This window comes from Solanum verrucosum, unplaced genomic scaffold, assembly GCF_900185275.1.
Source record: "Solanum verrucosum unplaced genomic scaffold, falcon-dt-bn FXZP01000045.1, whole genome shotgun sequence".
NCBI classification, from domain to species: Eukaryota; Viridiplantae; Streptophyta; class Magnoliopsida; order Solanales; family Solanaceae; genus Solanum; species Solanum verrucosum.
In genome coordinates, this window is record NW_026020213.1 from 561,407 (window position 1) to 577,893 (window position 16,487).

Below are 16,487 nucleotides of genomic sequence, written 5' to 3' on the forward strand. Positions count from 1 at the left end.
TATCATGTCCCGAGTTCCTCATAGTGTACTCCTTTGGTGTCACGTGTCTTAGATATTCCCATAATTTCCTTATTTATGCATGTTCATGAAGAAGTTATGTTTTGAGAAAATGAGTGACTTTGATTGAAATCTACATGCTTATGTGCATTTGAGTATGAGTTGCATATAGACATCATGATATGATGTTTTTGAACATGCTTTAGCTTGTAGTTGATGGTTTGTCCTTGGATATGTGCATTTATGTTATTGCATGCATAATGGGTTGCAAATATAGGGCTCTTTTCTTCACGTGATGTCTAGATTCCCATTTGAGGAGGAATTTTTCAAAGGGGGAGATAATGTAACACCTCAGAATCTAGTAGTCTAACCAAGGGACCAATTCAGAGGTCACAAGCAAAGACTGAGCTTGGGCTCCCTTCATCAAGGCCTAAACGAGTCGTGAAGGGCACCACGAGGCATAGTGTAGCTCATGAAGGCTCACAGTGTCGTGCCAAAGAGGGTACCCCTCCCACGAGCACCTAGACAGGTCGTGGTGAGGACCACGACACATAGTGATGTCCGTGAGGGGGAGACAATATCCACTTTAAGGCTGTCCATCCACACGAGTCATTAAACGGCTTGTAAGGGCGATAACGGCTCGTGGAGTGGGTTCTAAGGTTAGGGGGATTTTGGGGTAAGTTTTCTAGGCAACTGGTCAAGGACCACGGCTGCCACCATGGCCCATAAAGTCCTTGACGGCTCGTGTGGGCCTTAATCTTAAGGTTTACGTCAGCGGTAAGTTAAGGGCAGTTGGGTCTTTTCCAAATTATTTTATCTTAATACTATGTCGTTTGTCCCTTACCTAGAACCCCTATATAAGTGATTTTAACGCGACAATTTACCCATTCATGTCATTTTCTTAAATATTCCAAAGAAGATCAAGTTCTTCCTCTCCAAATTTTTTCTCTCTCTAGAAAACATGAAGAAGAAGGGTTCAACCTAGTATTTCAAGGAAAGTCTCAAATTCCACCATTGAAGGCAAGCTTTTGGCATTGAGGTATGATAGTTTTTATCCATGGATTTCTTCCATACATGGAGCTTCCAAATTCTCCATTTTTCAAAGCTAGAAATTCCCAATTGAGTTGGGGTTTTCTTCTATGTTATGGGTTCTCTTAATTATTGATTTGATTTGTTGATTTATGATCTCTTATGCATGAATTGAGTTAATCCCACGTTTTTATGATGATTCCCAATGAACCCATGTAATCCCCATGTTTTCCAAGTTATGAACATATAATGTGGGTTTTGGATTATAAAAAAAGATTATATGAAATCAATCATGAATTGATAGAGCTGCATGAATTTATGATGAACTTCTATGAACCCATGTCTAACCCACGTTTTCTAGATGTTGATGATTGAAAGTGGGTTTTGTACCTTGAAAGGTGAATTATGGAATCATGCATGTTCTTATGAAATTGATGTATATGTTTTAAGGATGTTTTGAGAGTGAAGTATTAATAATGTTATCGTTGTTATGTTGTTGAAAGGATTTCTCATATACACATTTAAGCATGAATTGTGAAGGGCTTTTCTCACATAATACAGGTTATGAGGGTTAAAAGGTATTCTCACCAAAACTGAACCGATAAGTAAGAAGTTATGTTAATGTTGAGACAAGAGGCGATTACCCATGTCATACGATATAAAGACAAGAGGAGGTTACCATGTCACATGATGTAGGGACAAGAGATGATTACCCATGTTCCTTCATGAGCTAAGATGAATAGGATTAAGAACTATTCCATTGAAGTTAAGCTTAGTACCGAGTGGACAAGTTGTGATTACCCATGTCCCTAACTATGTGCCACCATAGGGTTGTCTAGATAGACATTAGCTAGTGGATCCACAATAGCTATAAGTTCATGGTCCTTACCATGGCTAGTAGGACAACTCTTTTCGGTATGGGAGACATTGGATTCCATTAGTATAGCTCTCATGGTCTTATATGTCGGTTAAGGCTACTTCCCACAAACAAGTAAAGTTATGATGAACTAAGGTTAATTCAAGAAGTATCATAAGTATGCTTTAAGATGACATTAACTTGCACTGATCATATGTTATGACTTATGTTTCTAACCATTCAAGATTTATGTTTTAGCTTGATCATCGCACAATCATGAAAATGTCCTCATTTACGCATGTTTTTAAATGTTTATATGCATGGCTATTATACTTGGTAGATGTTTGTACTAACGCATACTCTTGCCTACATTTCCCCAAGTGTAGGGTCCGACAGTCAGGGTTCTCAGTTTCGTTGCTAGAGTTTAATTTGAAAGATTTTGAGTTTTGGTGAGTCCTCATGTTTCGAGGACGGACTTTCATTATTTTTAGTTTTTTTTCTTACTTTCAGTTTTGGACATGATGTATGGGCTAGGCCCATTTTCATTTGTATGTACTAGATGGCTAATGATAAAAGTGTTTAGACTTCCTATACACTTTTATAAAACTTTTGGGACTTCAAATGTTGTTAGTTACCTCTTTTCATTCTATGTCTTATGTTATGAATGTTAAGTGGCTTGTATGGAGCCTTTCGGGGTATTATACTCCATGTTATGCCTAGGGGCACTACAACATTTTAGGCTTTTAGCCACCCAGTAAAGTGTAGCCTAAACTAGCAAAAAGTGTGGCCTTTGATAAAAGGCTACACTTTTGGACTTTAAGCAACGCTCTTCAAGGGATGGCCAAAAGGAACGTAACCTTTGACATTAGGCCACACTTTTTAAATGTCGTCATAATAGCTACACTTCAAAAGTGTGGCCAAAGAGGTATAAGGGCATGCTTTATAGTAATTCATTAGCAACACCTTTTGTTTGATTATACTACATTTAAAAGTGTGGCCTTTGCTTTGTTATTGGGCACACTTAAAAAATGTTGCCTTTTATATCTCATCTAGAACAACACTTTAAAAGTGTAGCTTTTCTTATGTACAGCAAGCCACACATTAAACGTCCCTATAGCAACACTTGTGAAGTGTGGCAATAATGTGCAGAATTTTTGTAGCCACAATTTTTTATTTTTAAGAAAATTAATTTTTATTTGCATATATTCAATAATCACATATAATAATTAAATATATAAGCGATCTAAAGCACAAAATTATCTAATAAATAAATCAAAGCTATATATTTCTAATAAACTTCGAGAAACATGTCTTGTACAACCAAACTTCGACAAACATGTCTCTACTATCAGTAAATTCCACAAAACCAAATGAATTCAAACATAACAAAAACTCTTCATCGTTCACTATAATAGATCGAGTTTACTTCATCCCATTATTCAAATTCAATCACCGACATTTTCCTGCACATTCAAAATAAAAATATAAGTTAGTGAAATAAATCATGTGTATTTAATATGCTCAAATTCACAGTAAGCCAAACCAATTCATGACAATAAAGTCACAGCAGAGCAACCATAAACTGAAGCTCTCCTTAATACAAATCTAAAATTGAGTCAGAACAGTAAAGCTCTACAAAACTAACAAATCTAAAATTGAGTCGTAACAATAAAATCACACAAAACTCTCCAAAACTTACAAAAGAGCAAAATGTTAAAGCATGTTAAAGTAGAGAAACCTCATTTCCAAAACTAACAAACTAACAAAATTTACCAGAAACAACCTCCTTTCATAGAGGAGGAATCAGATTCTAATCAGCAAAATGTTAAAGCAGCTACGAATTAGGCAAAAAAAAATCTTTTGAAAAACTACAGCAACAATTAGTGTACATGCAGAAAAATGTTTTCCAAACAATCTAATAAACCAACCAGACAACAAAAGAAGAACCAGATAAAAAAGGGATACAAGTGAGAAAATAAAGCATGTTCAGTGTACCACAAATCCATCTTGTGGATGTTGTTCTTATAAGCATAACTTGAGTTACAATAACGAGTAACAAACTATAGGAAAGAACAAAAAAAAAATAGTCTCATTTAAAGAAGATGGGAGTAAGAACAAAAGAGGTCAAATACTCTTTCATGGACGTCTGAACCCAGCTTTCGTGTTGTATATAGCCCTCTAGATCTCATTGCATTAAACCTCTTTATGTGGAAGCATACATATGTGTAAGACTCGTATTCAGATGGGTGTTCTTAAAATATAACAATGATGTCTGGAACAATTTGCTCCCCATTGACTATTTTACCAAGTACCTGCTACGCCACCTACAGAAATATAGGATTTGAACCAAAGTTACTGCGGTCTGCTAAACTCGTAGCCAACATACTAGGTTCCCCTTTGTCTCGAGTTCAACAACAATAATCTCAATCGGGGATTTGAACCTTGTCATTTGTGCTCTCTTACGAGTAAGTAGTTTATGCTTAATCAACTATGATAACAAAAAGGCATGATACACCTCATCTTATATTATAGTTATAGCTGGAACGAGACAACAAGTTTAGTGTCTAGATGATAATTTCTCAGCATTTATGAGAATATTACAACATTTACCCAATTAGTTCCTTCAAGCTGGCAATAGAAAGAGGTTGATGTGTATCCGGCAATGCTAGAAGTGAGTGCATATATAACCATCAGGGTAGTGAATGGAGCTCCTCTATTGTAAGGATAAAACACCCCGACAAGCGCCATCATGAATATATAAATTGTCCTGTACAAGATACACAATATACAATAATGCAAATGTTTCTTGCATTAGACTTAACTTATCAGAACAGATTTTAGAGGACACTAACATTGTAAAGAGCTGAGCACCACAACCAAGTGTTGCAGCAAACAATCACTTGTGTTTCAGGAACCTAAAGACATCACTATGTATGTACTTCTATCCTGTCTCCTCTTGATCGTTAACTGCTTCTTCATCATGTGCATACCTTTTGCATACATTGTCAATTAAAAGAGTTATTTCTTGAGAAAATCAGATATAGTCAGACCTCTCTATAGCGGACAAGTTTTCTTTGGAACGATGTATTACTATATGTTATATGTAACAACATTTGTATCAGGATAAATGTAGGAGTTTATGACTAGTTAATTTTCTTTTTGAAAATGAAGGATAAGCCACTTACTTGATAAAATCATTCTTAAGGACTCGCATAAGAATCGTGGCAAGGAAACCGGTTAAAGGAGGACAGTGACACAAGAATTGATAGTCGAGAACCAATGAATCTCGAAGATATGCGGTAGAGGATAGAGCATCGACTTCCCTATCCCCTGTTAGGTCCAAAACAGAATGTGGATCCATTCGTGCAGTGATCTCGATAACACGGTCCATGTTATAGTGGATATTGAAATGAATGTGTTTGTAAAGAAAGTACTTGTAATATTTTGTATCCTCTGTCTCTTCCCTATTCTCAACTCTTCTGATAAGGCCCCATAAGGGAAATTCATCGTAGTGCATCTCAAAGTTATAGTCCTTATCAACTGCTCTTCGAAACTGAGCAACTTCATCCTTTGTTAACTTCTTTCGACAAAGAATCTCCAAGTCTTTATCTACCAAGAAATAGAGTGCATAAGGACCACTCACGAGTCAATCCCCATTTAAAATCTCACCTAGATCTTCCTTCGTTTCTTCTAATTTCACATGATCTGCATATGAACTCAAGTAACATAAGATTTCAAGTGTTCCAACATACATCTATCAAAATTTGTGATACGAATTGCGACTATAGTCTAAGCTCATAGGCGGATACACGATTTGAAATGTATGAGTTCTTACAACAGACATTAAAACTTCATACAAAATAAGAACTGAGTTCATAGTCATATATTTATTTAATAAGTTTCATATATGATGTTCGACAAAAGCTATTGAATTCACGGGCTCCACATAAATACAATGAGAGAAAAGTTGTAGAATGAACCTAGTATGCAGAATGGCAGATCATAATACTTTTCAGTTTGAACCAACTATGCCAATCATGAACATATCAGATTTACTTTGGACAAGCATGGGAAATTCAACAATGCATAAAATCATTTTCAACAACAACAAAGCTGTGAAATCAGTAGATTGGCTTATTTGCAACTCAGCATATGACCTTGAACCAGGAGCTTTCAAATTAGCACCAGGGAAAATCATAATTTATAAAGTTGTAAAGATATGGTTTTTGTAGCAATGCAATGAACAAATAGTTAAGGATTTCAGGGAAAATCTTTATTAGGAAAATAGAAAAGGGTCAAAATGGCCTTAACATATCATAAATGGTTAAAAATTACCTTCCTTCTATCTATTAGATCAAAACCGCCCTAAACACAACAGTCTCCAAAACAAGAAATACGTAATCCATACATATAAAAGAATTATGAACATCTGAATTTTATGGTGATTAACAATTAAATAAACCAAGCTTAAGGTGAGCACAAAAACTACGAAATCAAGACGACTAAGAACGAGGAGTTGAACAGAACTCAAGAAGACTAAGAAGCCTAGGTTCACTTTCTGCTGAACCTAGGCTACCCACATTTAGTAGATTGGATGTATGCTTTTTATTACCTTTTTAAACATAACTCAAGAAGACTAACAATCCTAGGTTCCAGTCAGCTTTTAATTCTCTTCAAGACTGTAAGTTTTTGTTCTTCTTTGATGGTATATGAGCAGATTCCTAAGTTTTGACAGCGAACATATTCACTCTCTTGCACATGTTCACATATCTTATGTACGATTTGACTGACAGCGAACAGAACAAATAATGTTTATATGCACTTGACCAATATGCAATAGTGGATTTTACAAACAACTACAACTATATGAACTTGACCAGTATGACGTTCAACCTGTCTCAAGAAAGAAGGCAATCAACACTGAAAAGCCTCAGAAAAAATCATGCAGCAACACGTAAACTAACATATCCAGATGATCATGACCAAGATAGAATTCACATGGATGAGAAAACAAAAATTCAACAACAATGTCTATATGAAACTGATCATGAGTGTCTATTAGGCAACTGAGGTGGAGGTTACTATTCAGGCAACACATGGCCAGTACATCCATTGTACAGTGGTTGATAGAAGAACAAACTTGGAGGTTACTGTTCAGGCAACACATGGCCAGTACATCCATTGTACAGTGCAGTGTTCTTAATGGCGCTCGCCATTCGCCAAAGGCGAGAAGGCGAGGCGAGGCGAGCATGTCGCGCCATTTCCCAGTGAGGCGCGGCGAGATCAATTAGGCGATGTGAGGCGACGTGAGGCGACGTAAAGGCGACGTGAATGGCGGCGCCTTTTAGTATTAAAATTTTAAAAAGGTCTTGACTTAATAATATTAGTCAAAATTAGGGTTTTTTTTTCATATTTCCAAAATTGGGACTCAGACGCGACTCTCTTCTCCTTCAACCTCGCGATTCTCTTCTTCTCCTTCAGTCACGACTTGCGATACTCTTATTCTCCTTCAACCTCGCGATTCTCTTCTCCTTCAGTCAACTTGCGCGAATTGAAAGGTATGGCCTCTTTTCTTTCTTCTTCTCCTTCAGTCCTCGTCTTCTCTTACTTTCTCCTTCAACTGCTTTCTTAAAAAAAATAAAAATTTGAGATACTATTGCTTTCTGCGGTTCTGCCTTCTCTGCTCTGTTTGTTTCCTCTTTTTCTTCAATGCTCTGTTTTCTTTGTTCACTGTAATATTTATTTTTTTTGATAAAAGTAACATTTGTTCACTGTAATATGCTGCTGAATGCTACTGCTTTCAGCTTTTTACTGTGCTGCCTATTATTTTATTTTTTTTAAAATTCTTCTATAGTAATTAATAGTAATTACTAATTAATATGGTATATGACTATATGTTGTATTATACAATAGTGAATTCACTGTAATATTTTATTTTTTTTATAAAAGTAACATTTGTTCACTGTAATATGCTGCTGAATGTTACTGCTTTCAGCCTTTTACTGTGCTGCCTATTATTTTATTTTTTAAAAAATTCTTCTATAGTAATTACTAATTAATATAGTATATGACTATATGTTGTATTGTACAATAGTGAATTCACTGTAATATTTTTATTTTTTTTATTAAAGTAACATTTGTTCACTGTAATATGCTGCTGAATGCTACTGCTTTCAGCCTTTTACTGTGCTGCCTATTATTTTATTTTAAAAAAAATTCTTCTATAGTAATTAATAGTAATTACTAATTAATATAGTATATGTTGTATTGTACAATAGTGAATTCTATGGCGGATGCTAGCAAAAAGAGGGACATTGGATGGAATTATGGTACTCAAGGAGCAACGAAAGATTCGGTTAATTGTAACTTTTGTGGGAGTACTTTTAATGGTGGAATAAATCGACACAAACAACATCTAGTGGGTGGTTTCAAGAATGTTAAACAATGTACAGCATGTCCGTCGGAGATTAGAGAAGAAGTAAGGGCTTATATGCAAAATAAAATCGCTAATAATCCCAAATTTCAAGTGAGGCAGCCGGAAGAATATATTGATATTGATGATGTTGATGATATGGATGAATATGCGGAAATGATTCCTCCCTCCAAAACTCCAAAGATATCTTCTAGTGGAGGTGCATCATCCACCGCGCGGAATGTGACGAAAGGCCCTATGAATCTCTATTTTCCGCATAAATCAACACAAAAAGGAGGCTTTGAAAAAGGAGGAGGAATTGATGAAACAAAGAAAATTCTAAGAGAGCGTGCGGTAAGTGCTTTCGCGATATGGATGTATGATGCGGGGCTCCCTTTTAATTGTGTCAATCACAAATCATTTGATAAATTTATTGAGACAGTAGGACAACATGGCCCCGGAATGAAGCCTCCTACATTTCATGAAGTTAGAGTTACTCACCTAAAAAAAGAGGTGGAGAAAGTGGAAAAAATCGTTGATGAGCATAAAGTGCAATGGACAAAGTTTGGATGTTCCATTATGATGGACAAATGGACGGCACGAAATGGTAAAATGATCATCAATATTTTGGTGAATTCTCCAATCGGTAGTGTATTTCTTGGTTCTGTCGATGCTAGCAATGAATCTACCAATTCCACCAAAATGTACAAGTTGTTTGAAAGCACTATTGAAAGAATTGGACCGGAAAATGTTGTACAAATTGTAACTGATAATGCTAGTGAGAATGTTAAAGCGGGAAGCATGATGATGGGTGCATACCCACACATTTATTGGACTCCATGTGCCGCTCATTGCATCAACTTGATGTTTGGTGACATATTCAAGGTTAAGCCATATGCTTCCGGTAATATCACTCTCATATCCTCTAACTTTCTTTATAGTCAATATTTAATACTTATTAGCTACTAATTACTATAATCTTACCTTAACAGTTTTTAAGAAGGCCATCAGAATCCATTCTTACATTAGTCAAAGGCCATTGTTGTTAAACTTGATGAGAAAATTCACCAAGGAAAGAAATTTGGTGAAACCGGCCAAGACAAGATTTGCAACGGCCTTCTTAACTTTGAGAGCTATGTACATACAAAGAAAAAAACTTGAGAACTTTAGTCCTCTCAACCGAATGGACTTCAAGTAAATTTGCAAAGGAAACTTTGGGGAAAGAAGTTGCCAATCTTATTATTTCTGCCCACTTTTGGGATGATGTTGTTCGAGCACTTACAGTTTGTGGCCCTTTGACAAAAGTGCTTCGTTTGGTGGATGGGGAGAAAAAACCACCAATGGGCTATATTTATGAAGCAATGGATAGAGCCAAAGAAACTATTGAACGGGGTTTTCGTGGAATTAAGAAGCAATATGAGAAAGTGTTTGAAATTATTGATGCAAGGTGGTCAGACCAACTCCATCGGCCTTTGCATGCTGCAGGCCATGTTTTGAACCCAGGATTGTATTATAAAGCTCAAGAAGAGGGAACTTTACTACAGAGTCTGTGGACCGAGTATTATGCATGTGTTGAGAAGATGATCCCCGATAAAACAATACAAGATTTACTAGTCGCTGAGCTTCCTAGGTACAAAATGGCGAATGGACTATTTGGTTGTGGTCCGGCTAAAAGAGCTAGAGACACAAGGTCACCGGGTAAGTGAGTTGATTTAGCTCTTACTTAAATTATTCAACTTATTTACACTCATTAACCTCTAAATTTATTTTATTATAGTGGAATGGTGGTCACTATTTGGTAGTGAAACACCAAACTTGCAAAAGTTTGCCATGAAAGTATTAAGCCTAACTTGTAGCTCATCCGGATGTGAGCGAAATTGGAGTGTGTTTGAACACGTAAGTAAAAAAATTATATCCTAATTTCCATATTATATTATTATCAATATCTATTAGTTAATATTTGTAACTTATGTGTAGATTCATTCCAAGAAGAGGAATAGGCTTGCACTATCGCGTCTCAATGATCTAGTGTACATTAAGTACAATAGAACATTGAAACGTCGTTATGATGCTCGTGATCTCATTGATCCAATTCGCTTGGATAACATTGATGATTCAAATGAATGGTTAGTTGGATGCCCCGAAGATCAAGAAGATGAACTAGTATATGAGGATGATGATCTTACTTGGGGTAGTGTTGCTACGGCAATTGGAGCTGATGAGAGTATCTATCATCTTAGGGAACTTTCTTCAAGATCAAGAGCACTTGACAAGGGCAAAGGAGTAGAAACTTCATCTACAAGTTCAACTTCAAGTAGGACTCGAACACTAATTGATGAAGACTACGAGGAGGAAGAAGATGAGGAGCAATATAATGATGTAGAGGATGTTGATCTTCAAGAATTGGATAGTTTTGAAGAAGAATAGACTTTTAGAGTTCTAGTATTATCTTTTGAATTATTGGGTCTTTAAAGTTCTAGACTTTTAGTATCTACTTTTTGTTTTTGAATTGAAATATTTGCTAATATATGTTATTGCTATTGAGATTTTGGATATTTATATATGCAATTAAATATTTTTAATTTTTGGTATTAATTGGCGCCTTGATTCAAAAAGGCGATCGCCTCGCCGCTCGCCTCGCCGCGTGGCGAGGCAGGCCCTTGTCGCCTTTTGTCACCTCTCGCCGTCCAAAACACTGGTACAGTGGTTGATAGAAGAACAAACTTTAAGTGTGATATAACTATAGTATATGGAAGTAATAATCTGTAAGAGACAAAGGACATATGGGATGGTTTGATGAGGTTTGGTGCTAACCTAACTACCCCTTGGTGCATATGTGGAAAGTTCAACTCTCCGTTATCATTTGAGGATAGAAAATGAGGCCAACCAGTAAACGAAAGTGAGAATAGAGATTTCCAGCAAGTAATTGATACTCTAATCCTAACTGATATGAAAGCGACCGGAAGAGTATTTACTTGGACTAATAGGTATATTTGGAGCAAAATAGACAGGGCATTATGTAACGAGGAATGTATTTCATATGGTCACATTACAACTCAATTCGAGGAAAAACACTTCTCAGATAACTCCCCAATCCATATAGAAATCACCACAACTATAGCCTTGAGAAAAAAGTCTTTCAGGTTCATCAACATTTTAACTGAGGATGTGAAATTAATGGAGATCATAGAACATAGCTGGCAGCAACCAGTTTTGGGGACAAACATGTTTAGACTCTGGGCTAGATTGAAATTATGCAAAGAACCACTAAAGCTACTACAACATCAAGGAATAGGTAGCTTGGACAACAGAATTGCACCAGCAAGGGAAAGGCTACATGATATTCAAGCTCATCTTAATTATGCCTTAAACCAAGAATTTATCTAAAGGGAGAGAATAGCAGTAGTAGAAATGACAAAGTGGATGAATATTCATTTAGAAATTCACATGTGTCTTTCTACTGTGGTACATATAATGAAGTTTGACTAATATAAAGCATGAAGTTGCACTATCTTGTTTGTAATTTAACATAGTAGAAATAGAAACGAGTGTAACCGAAGAAATAGACATAGAGAACAATCCTCTCCCTCACACACACTATTACAAAAGGGTGAGTGAGAAAGTAGATAAATTTCAATAAATGTTGAAACTTGAAGAAATGTTCACATCCTACCTACCACAGAGTCGATGAAGCTGGATGAGATGTCGAGGACAGTTCTGGCTGAAGTAAAATTGACGAAGTGTTGAAGTGCTGAAACAACATAGAACTTCATTTAAGCAAAGAAATAATGTCGATAAATATATCCTTAGCGATTAAGGAAATTAAATGAACTAATTGAGATTGAGAAATTCTATCAAGAAGCATGTTCACCAATTGAGCTCATTCCGTTTCAACTACGCCACAATCCCAACCTAAAAATTAAAGTTCTACATTTTCGTTGATACCCAATAACATAATCTATAATTAGAGAAAAATAGTAGAACAAAGAAAACACATTTAACACTTCAACATTGAAATCATTACCTAAAATGGGTCACTCACCTTAGGGATATTGAACCACAGAATAGCGAAACTTTCATAGAAATTGAGACACCCAAGTAGAAGATTCAGGTGTTGATGAGAATTCAAGAGTCAATATTGTGGATTCTCACTTCTTAGCAATAGCATTAACCTTACAACTGATCCAAAAACTAAAATAATCAAATGAAATCAGGACACGTGTGTACCAATTATTATTGAGTTGTTGGAAGTTAACTTGCATTCGGCTATGATATTGACTGTTAAATTTTCTACTTCATCGAACAGTAGTTCTTTGTTGTTTTTGTTGTCCTTTTCTACTCTACTGTTTCTTATGTAATCTTTGAGTGTAGTGGGTTTAAGGGAAACTAACAAATATAAAAGAGAAAAATGGGGCAAAGAATTAACTAATGTGGGTAGTACAAAAACGAGCTAGACTCCTAAAAATCATCCCAATAACACAAGAATATCAGCCAGATTCCATAAATTTAGACTTTTAAGGAATAAATTTTTACTCTTTCTTTTTCTTCTATAATCTTTGAGTGCAGTGGGTTTAAGGGAAACTAACAAATCTAAAAGAGAAAAATGGGGTAAATAATTAAATGATGTGGATAGTACTAAAACGAGCTAGACTCCGAAAAATCTATAAAAAATCATCTCAACAAAACAAGAATATCAGAAAAATAAACCCAAATGCCATAAATTTAGACTTTTAAAGATTACATCTTTATCTGATAAACTCTATTCCAACAAAATCCTTTCAATGTTATGAAGCTTTAAGACACCATCTTCTGAAGTGAAGCAATTTGTTCTATCATGTTCACCAACAAGACTAGAACAGCGAAAACATCAAATTTGGAACAAATTTTGTTCTTCAAGCTGACAAGAACAGCTAGACGAGCGATTCACGATGAGCAATTTTTCAGATTGGAGCAAAATCGTAGTCCGATTGTAATGAACGAAATTTTCAAACAATTCTTCACTTTGCTTTGTAAAAAAAATTTACTTTATGTGTTGATGAAGAAATACCTTTTAATTTGTGAGCCCTTGAAATGTTTTAGATTTGGAGCAAAGATCTAAAACTTGGGAAAAAATTTATATTTGGAGCAAATTTTGTTCTTCAAGAAATTATAATTTTTTTTCTAATATGGGGAAAAGACCTAGAGTTGAAAGGTTTTATGTTTTATGATTATTTTTTTTTGCCAAATAAAAATTGGAGCGGGACTTGAAAATGTTGGAGGGAACATTATATTTTAGTGAAAACTTTAAGGCTACACTTGTAATGTGTTGTTTTTTAATTATAAAAATAGCACACTTTAAAAGTGTGGCCATATATATAAATAGTTGTTGTCAATTATGTCATGATATAACAACATTTATAAAGTGTAGCCTATACCATTAAAGAGTACGTTTTATAAGTGTTGCCAATATTATCGAAGCCAAAAGTTAAAAACATTGGCTATGCTTTAAAAGCATGCCCAAAAACATTTTAGGCAACACTTTACAAGCGTTGTCCAGATTTAGTGTGGCCATAGGCCTACAATGTTGTATTGGGGGTACCTTGGTCATGACAGTCGACGAAGGTTGATGAACTCAAGCCCCTTTGCCTCCTTCATCTCAATGGGAAAGAACCTATCAAGAAAAGCAATTTTAAACTTCTCCCAATCAAGAGGACCCACATTGTCTGCCCTCCTTTCTTTCCATTGGTTAAACAATATTTAAGCAACACCCTTAATTTTATAAACTGCCAACTCCGCCTTTGACAGCGGCGTCACTCCCATAATCATCAATACCTTATAAGTCTCATCAATGAACTCTTGAGGGTCTTCCTCAACCCTAGAACAATAAAACTCTGGAGGATTCATCCTTGTGAAATCCCTCACTCTGGATGTTGTCATACCCACATTTGGGTTCACGGGAGCCGCAAACTCCCTATTAGTTTGGGTCGTCATGGCTTAAGCCAACACTTGACATCAGCCCTAAACTTCACATTTATCACTTGCTTGGCCTAAGGATCGACCTGAACTAGAGCAGCTTAAGAAGGAGCCTCTTGTTCCACATTCTCTGTCACATTCCTTCTAGCATATGATCTTCGAGTAGCCATATCCTATAGAGATTCAGATTAGGATTATGAGGGTGAAATTATAGAGTTAAACTCTATCTCAAGACTTTAGATTAATGAAAGAAGTAGAGTTTCCTAAACATCTTATAGCCTCGCATTCATAAGCGTAGTGTGCTTCACACTCATGAACATGACTCTACTCGACGTGTCTTATGAGACTTCCTATGACCTTTCAAAATCTTGTGCTCTAATTACCAAGTTTGTCATGACCCAAGGTAGCTCCTAGGCGTAACATGGCGTATAAAATCCCGAGAGGCCCAAGACAAGCCACTTAGCATTCATCATACAAGATAATAGAAATAGAAGATTCAAAAGACGGTTTCAACAGACTTTATAATATGAAGTAGAAGTCTAAACATCATCTCATAGCCATCTAGTACATAAGAAGTGATCGGGACGTAGCCCGTACATTAAGTCCAAAATTGAAAGTAAAGGAATAAAGAAATAAAAGCTTTGTCCTCGGAAGATGAGGACTCACCAATCTTCAAATCTTCAACTATAGGGTACCTAACCACACAAAGGCAAATCAGGAGCATTGGACCCTACATTTTCATAAGAAAGCAGCCAAGATTATAAGTTAGTACAAATATGTACCAAGTATGGTAGTTATGCATAAATCATTTGAAAACATGCTTAAAAAGGACATTTTCATAAAATGCAATGACCAAGCTAAAACATGAATGTAAATGAACTAGAAGACATACATCATAAAACATGATCAATACAAGTAGACATCATCTTAATTCACATGTGAGATACTTTTTTAAGTAACCTTAGCTCATTATTGTGGGAGATTTACCTTTAACCGACATGTAAGATCAAGTGAGTTATTAACATGGAATCCAAAGTTTGCCCCACATCGAAAAGGGGTGTCCTACTTGCCAAGGTAAGAGTGTGTACCCATAGTGTATGTGGATCCACTAGCTAATGTCTATTTAAGACAACCATCCTATAGGGGCACATAGGTATGGGATAAGGTGATTTCTACTAAAAACCCGATGTCAACTAGGAAGAGCTTCCATCTCAACATCCTCAAGGTGCTTAGCATAAATCTCATGGAATAGTCATTATTACATACTTGTCTTCATTATCCAAGGAAGGGCACATTATATTGTCAATCCAAGCAAGTCATATGTCATCCATGGAAAGGTATATTTGAGCAACCAATCCAAGCTAGGTTTTATTAGAATAGCTCTTTAACTTTGATTCATTTAAGGTGATAAGTCCTTTCAACCTTAGAATCCTTTATGTGAGAAAAAACTTTCACATTAATGCATGGATTAATTATGTGAGAAATCTTTTCACAACAATTAACAACAACTCGTCTATGCTTTACTCTCAAAGCAACTTACATCATAATTCATCAATTTCATAAGAACATGCATATTTCAATAATTCACCTTACATAGTTCAAAACCCACTTTAAATCATCAATATCTAGAAAACATGGGTTAAGCATAGGTTCATGGGAATTCATCTTAAAACATGGAATCTTCTCAATTGATGCATAATTGATCAAAAAACAAACGAATAACTCAACATTGAAGAGAACCCATGACATGGAAGAAAAGCCCCAACTCAATTGGGGATTTCTAACTTTGTAAAATGGAGAATTTGGAAACTTTATGGAAGAAAGGGATCCATGGATGAAAACAATCATAACTCAGTTCCAAAAGTGTGTCTTCAATGGAGGAATTGGAGACTTGACTTGAAAGCCTAGGTTGACTCCTTCTTCTTCAAGTTTTTTAGGGAGAGAAATATTTTGGAGAGGAAGACTTGTTCTTCTTTTAGGAATTTAAGAGAATTATTTTAATTGGGTAAATTTTGGGAGTAAAAACTCTTATATAGAACTTCTAGTGTGACACCCGGAAAACTAGTAGGTGAAACTAGAGCCTTACGTGAGAGCTTTTAAGTTTGGTATGGGGTTTAGAAGTGTAAAATGGTTTTCCCGAACTTAGGTTGAGGGTTTTAGGGGTTAGATTTTAAGGCACAACCCCCCAAGTACCAACCAAGGGGTCCTTGAGGAGGACCATAAAGCCTAACCCCAAGTTGC

At 35.8% G+C, this 16,487-nt stretch overlaps 1 protein-coding gene across 1 annotated transcript; it reads left to right on the plus strand.

Moving 5' to 3' along the window:
• Nucleotides 1-8,987: 8,987 nt before the first annotated feature.
• LOC125830601 (uncharacterized) lies at nucleotides 8,988-9,875 on the plus strand. Its single transcript, XM_049509780.1, has 2 exons — nucleotides 8,988-9,198; nucleotides 9,287-9,875. Exons 1-2 carry the CDS (start codon nucleotides 8,997-8,999, stop codon nucleotides 9,490-9,492), a joined length of 408 nt encoding a protein of 135 aa, XP_049365737.1. The 5' UTR covers nucleotides 8,988-8,996; the 3' UTR covers nucleotides 9,493-9,875.
• The last annotated feature ends 6,612 nt before the right edge of the window (nucleotides 9,876-16,487 follow it).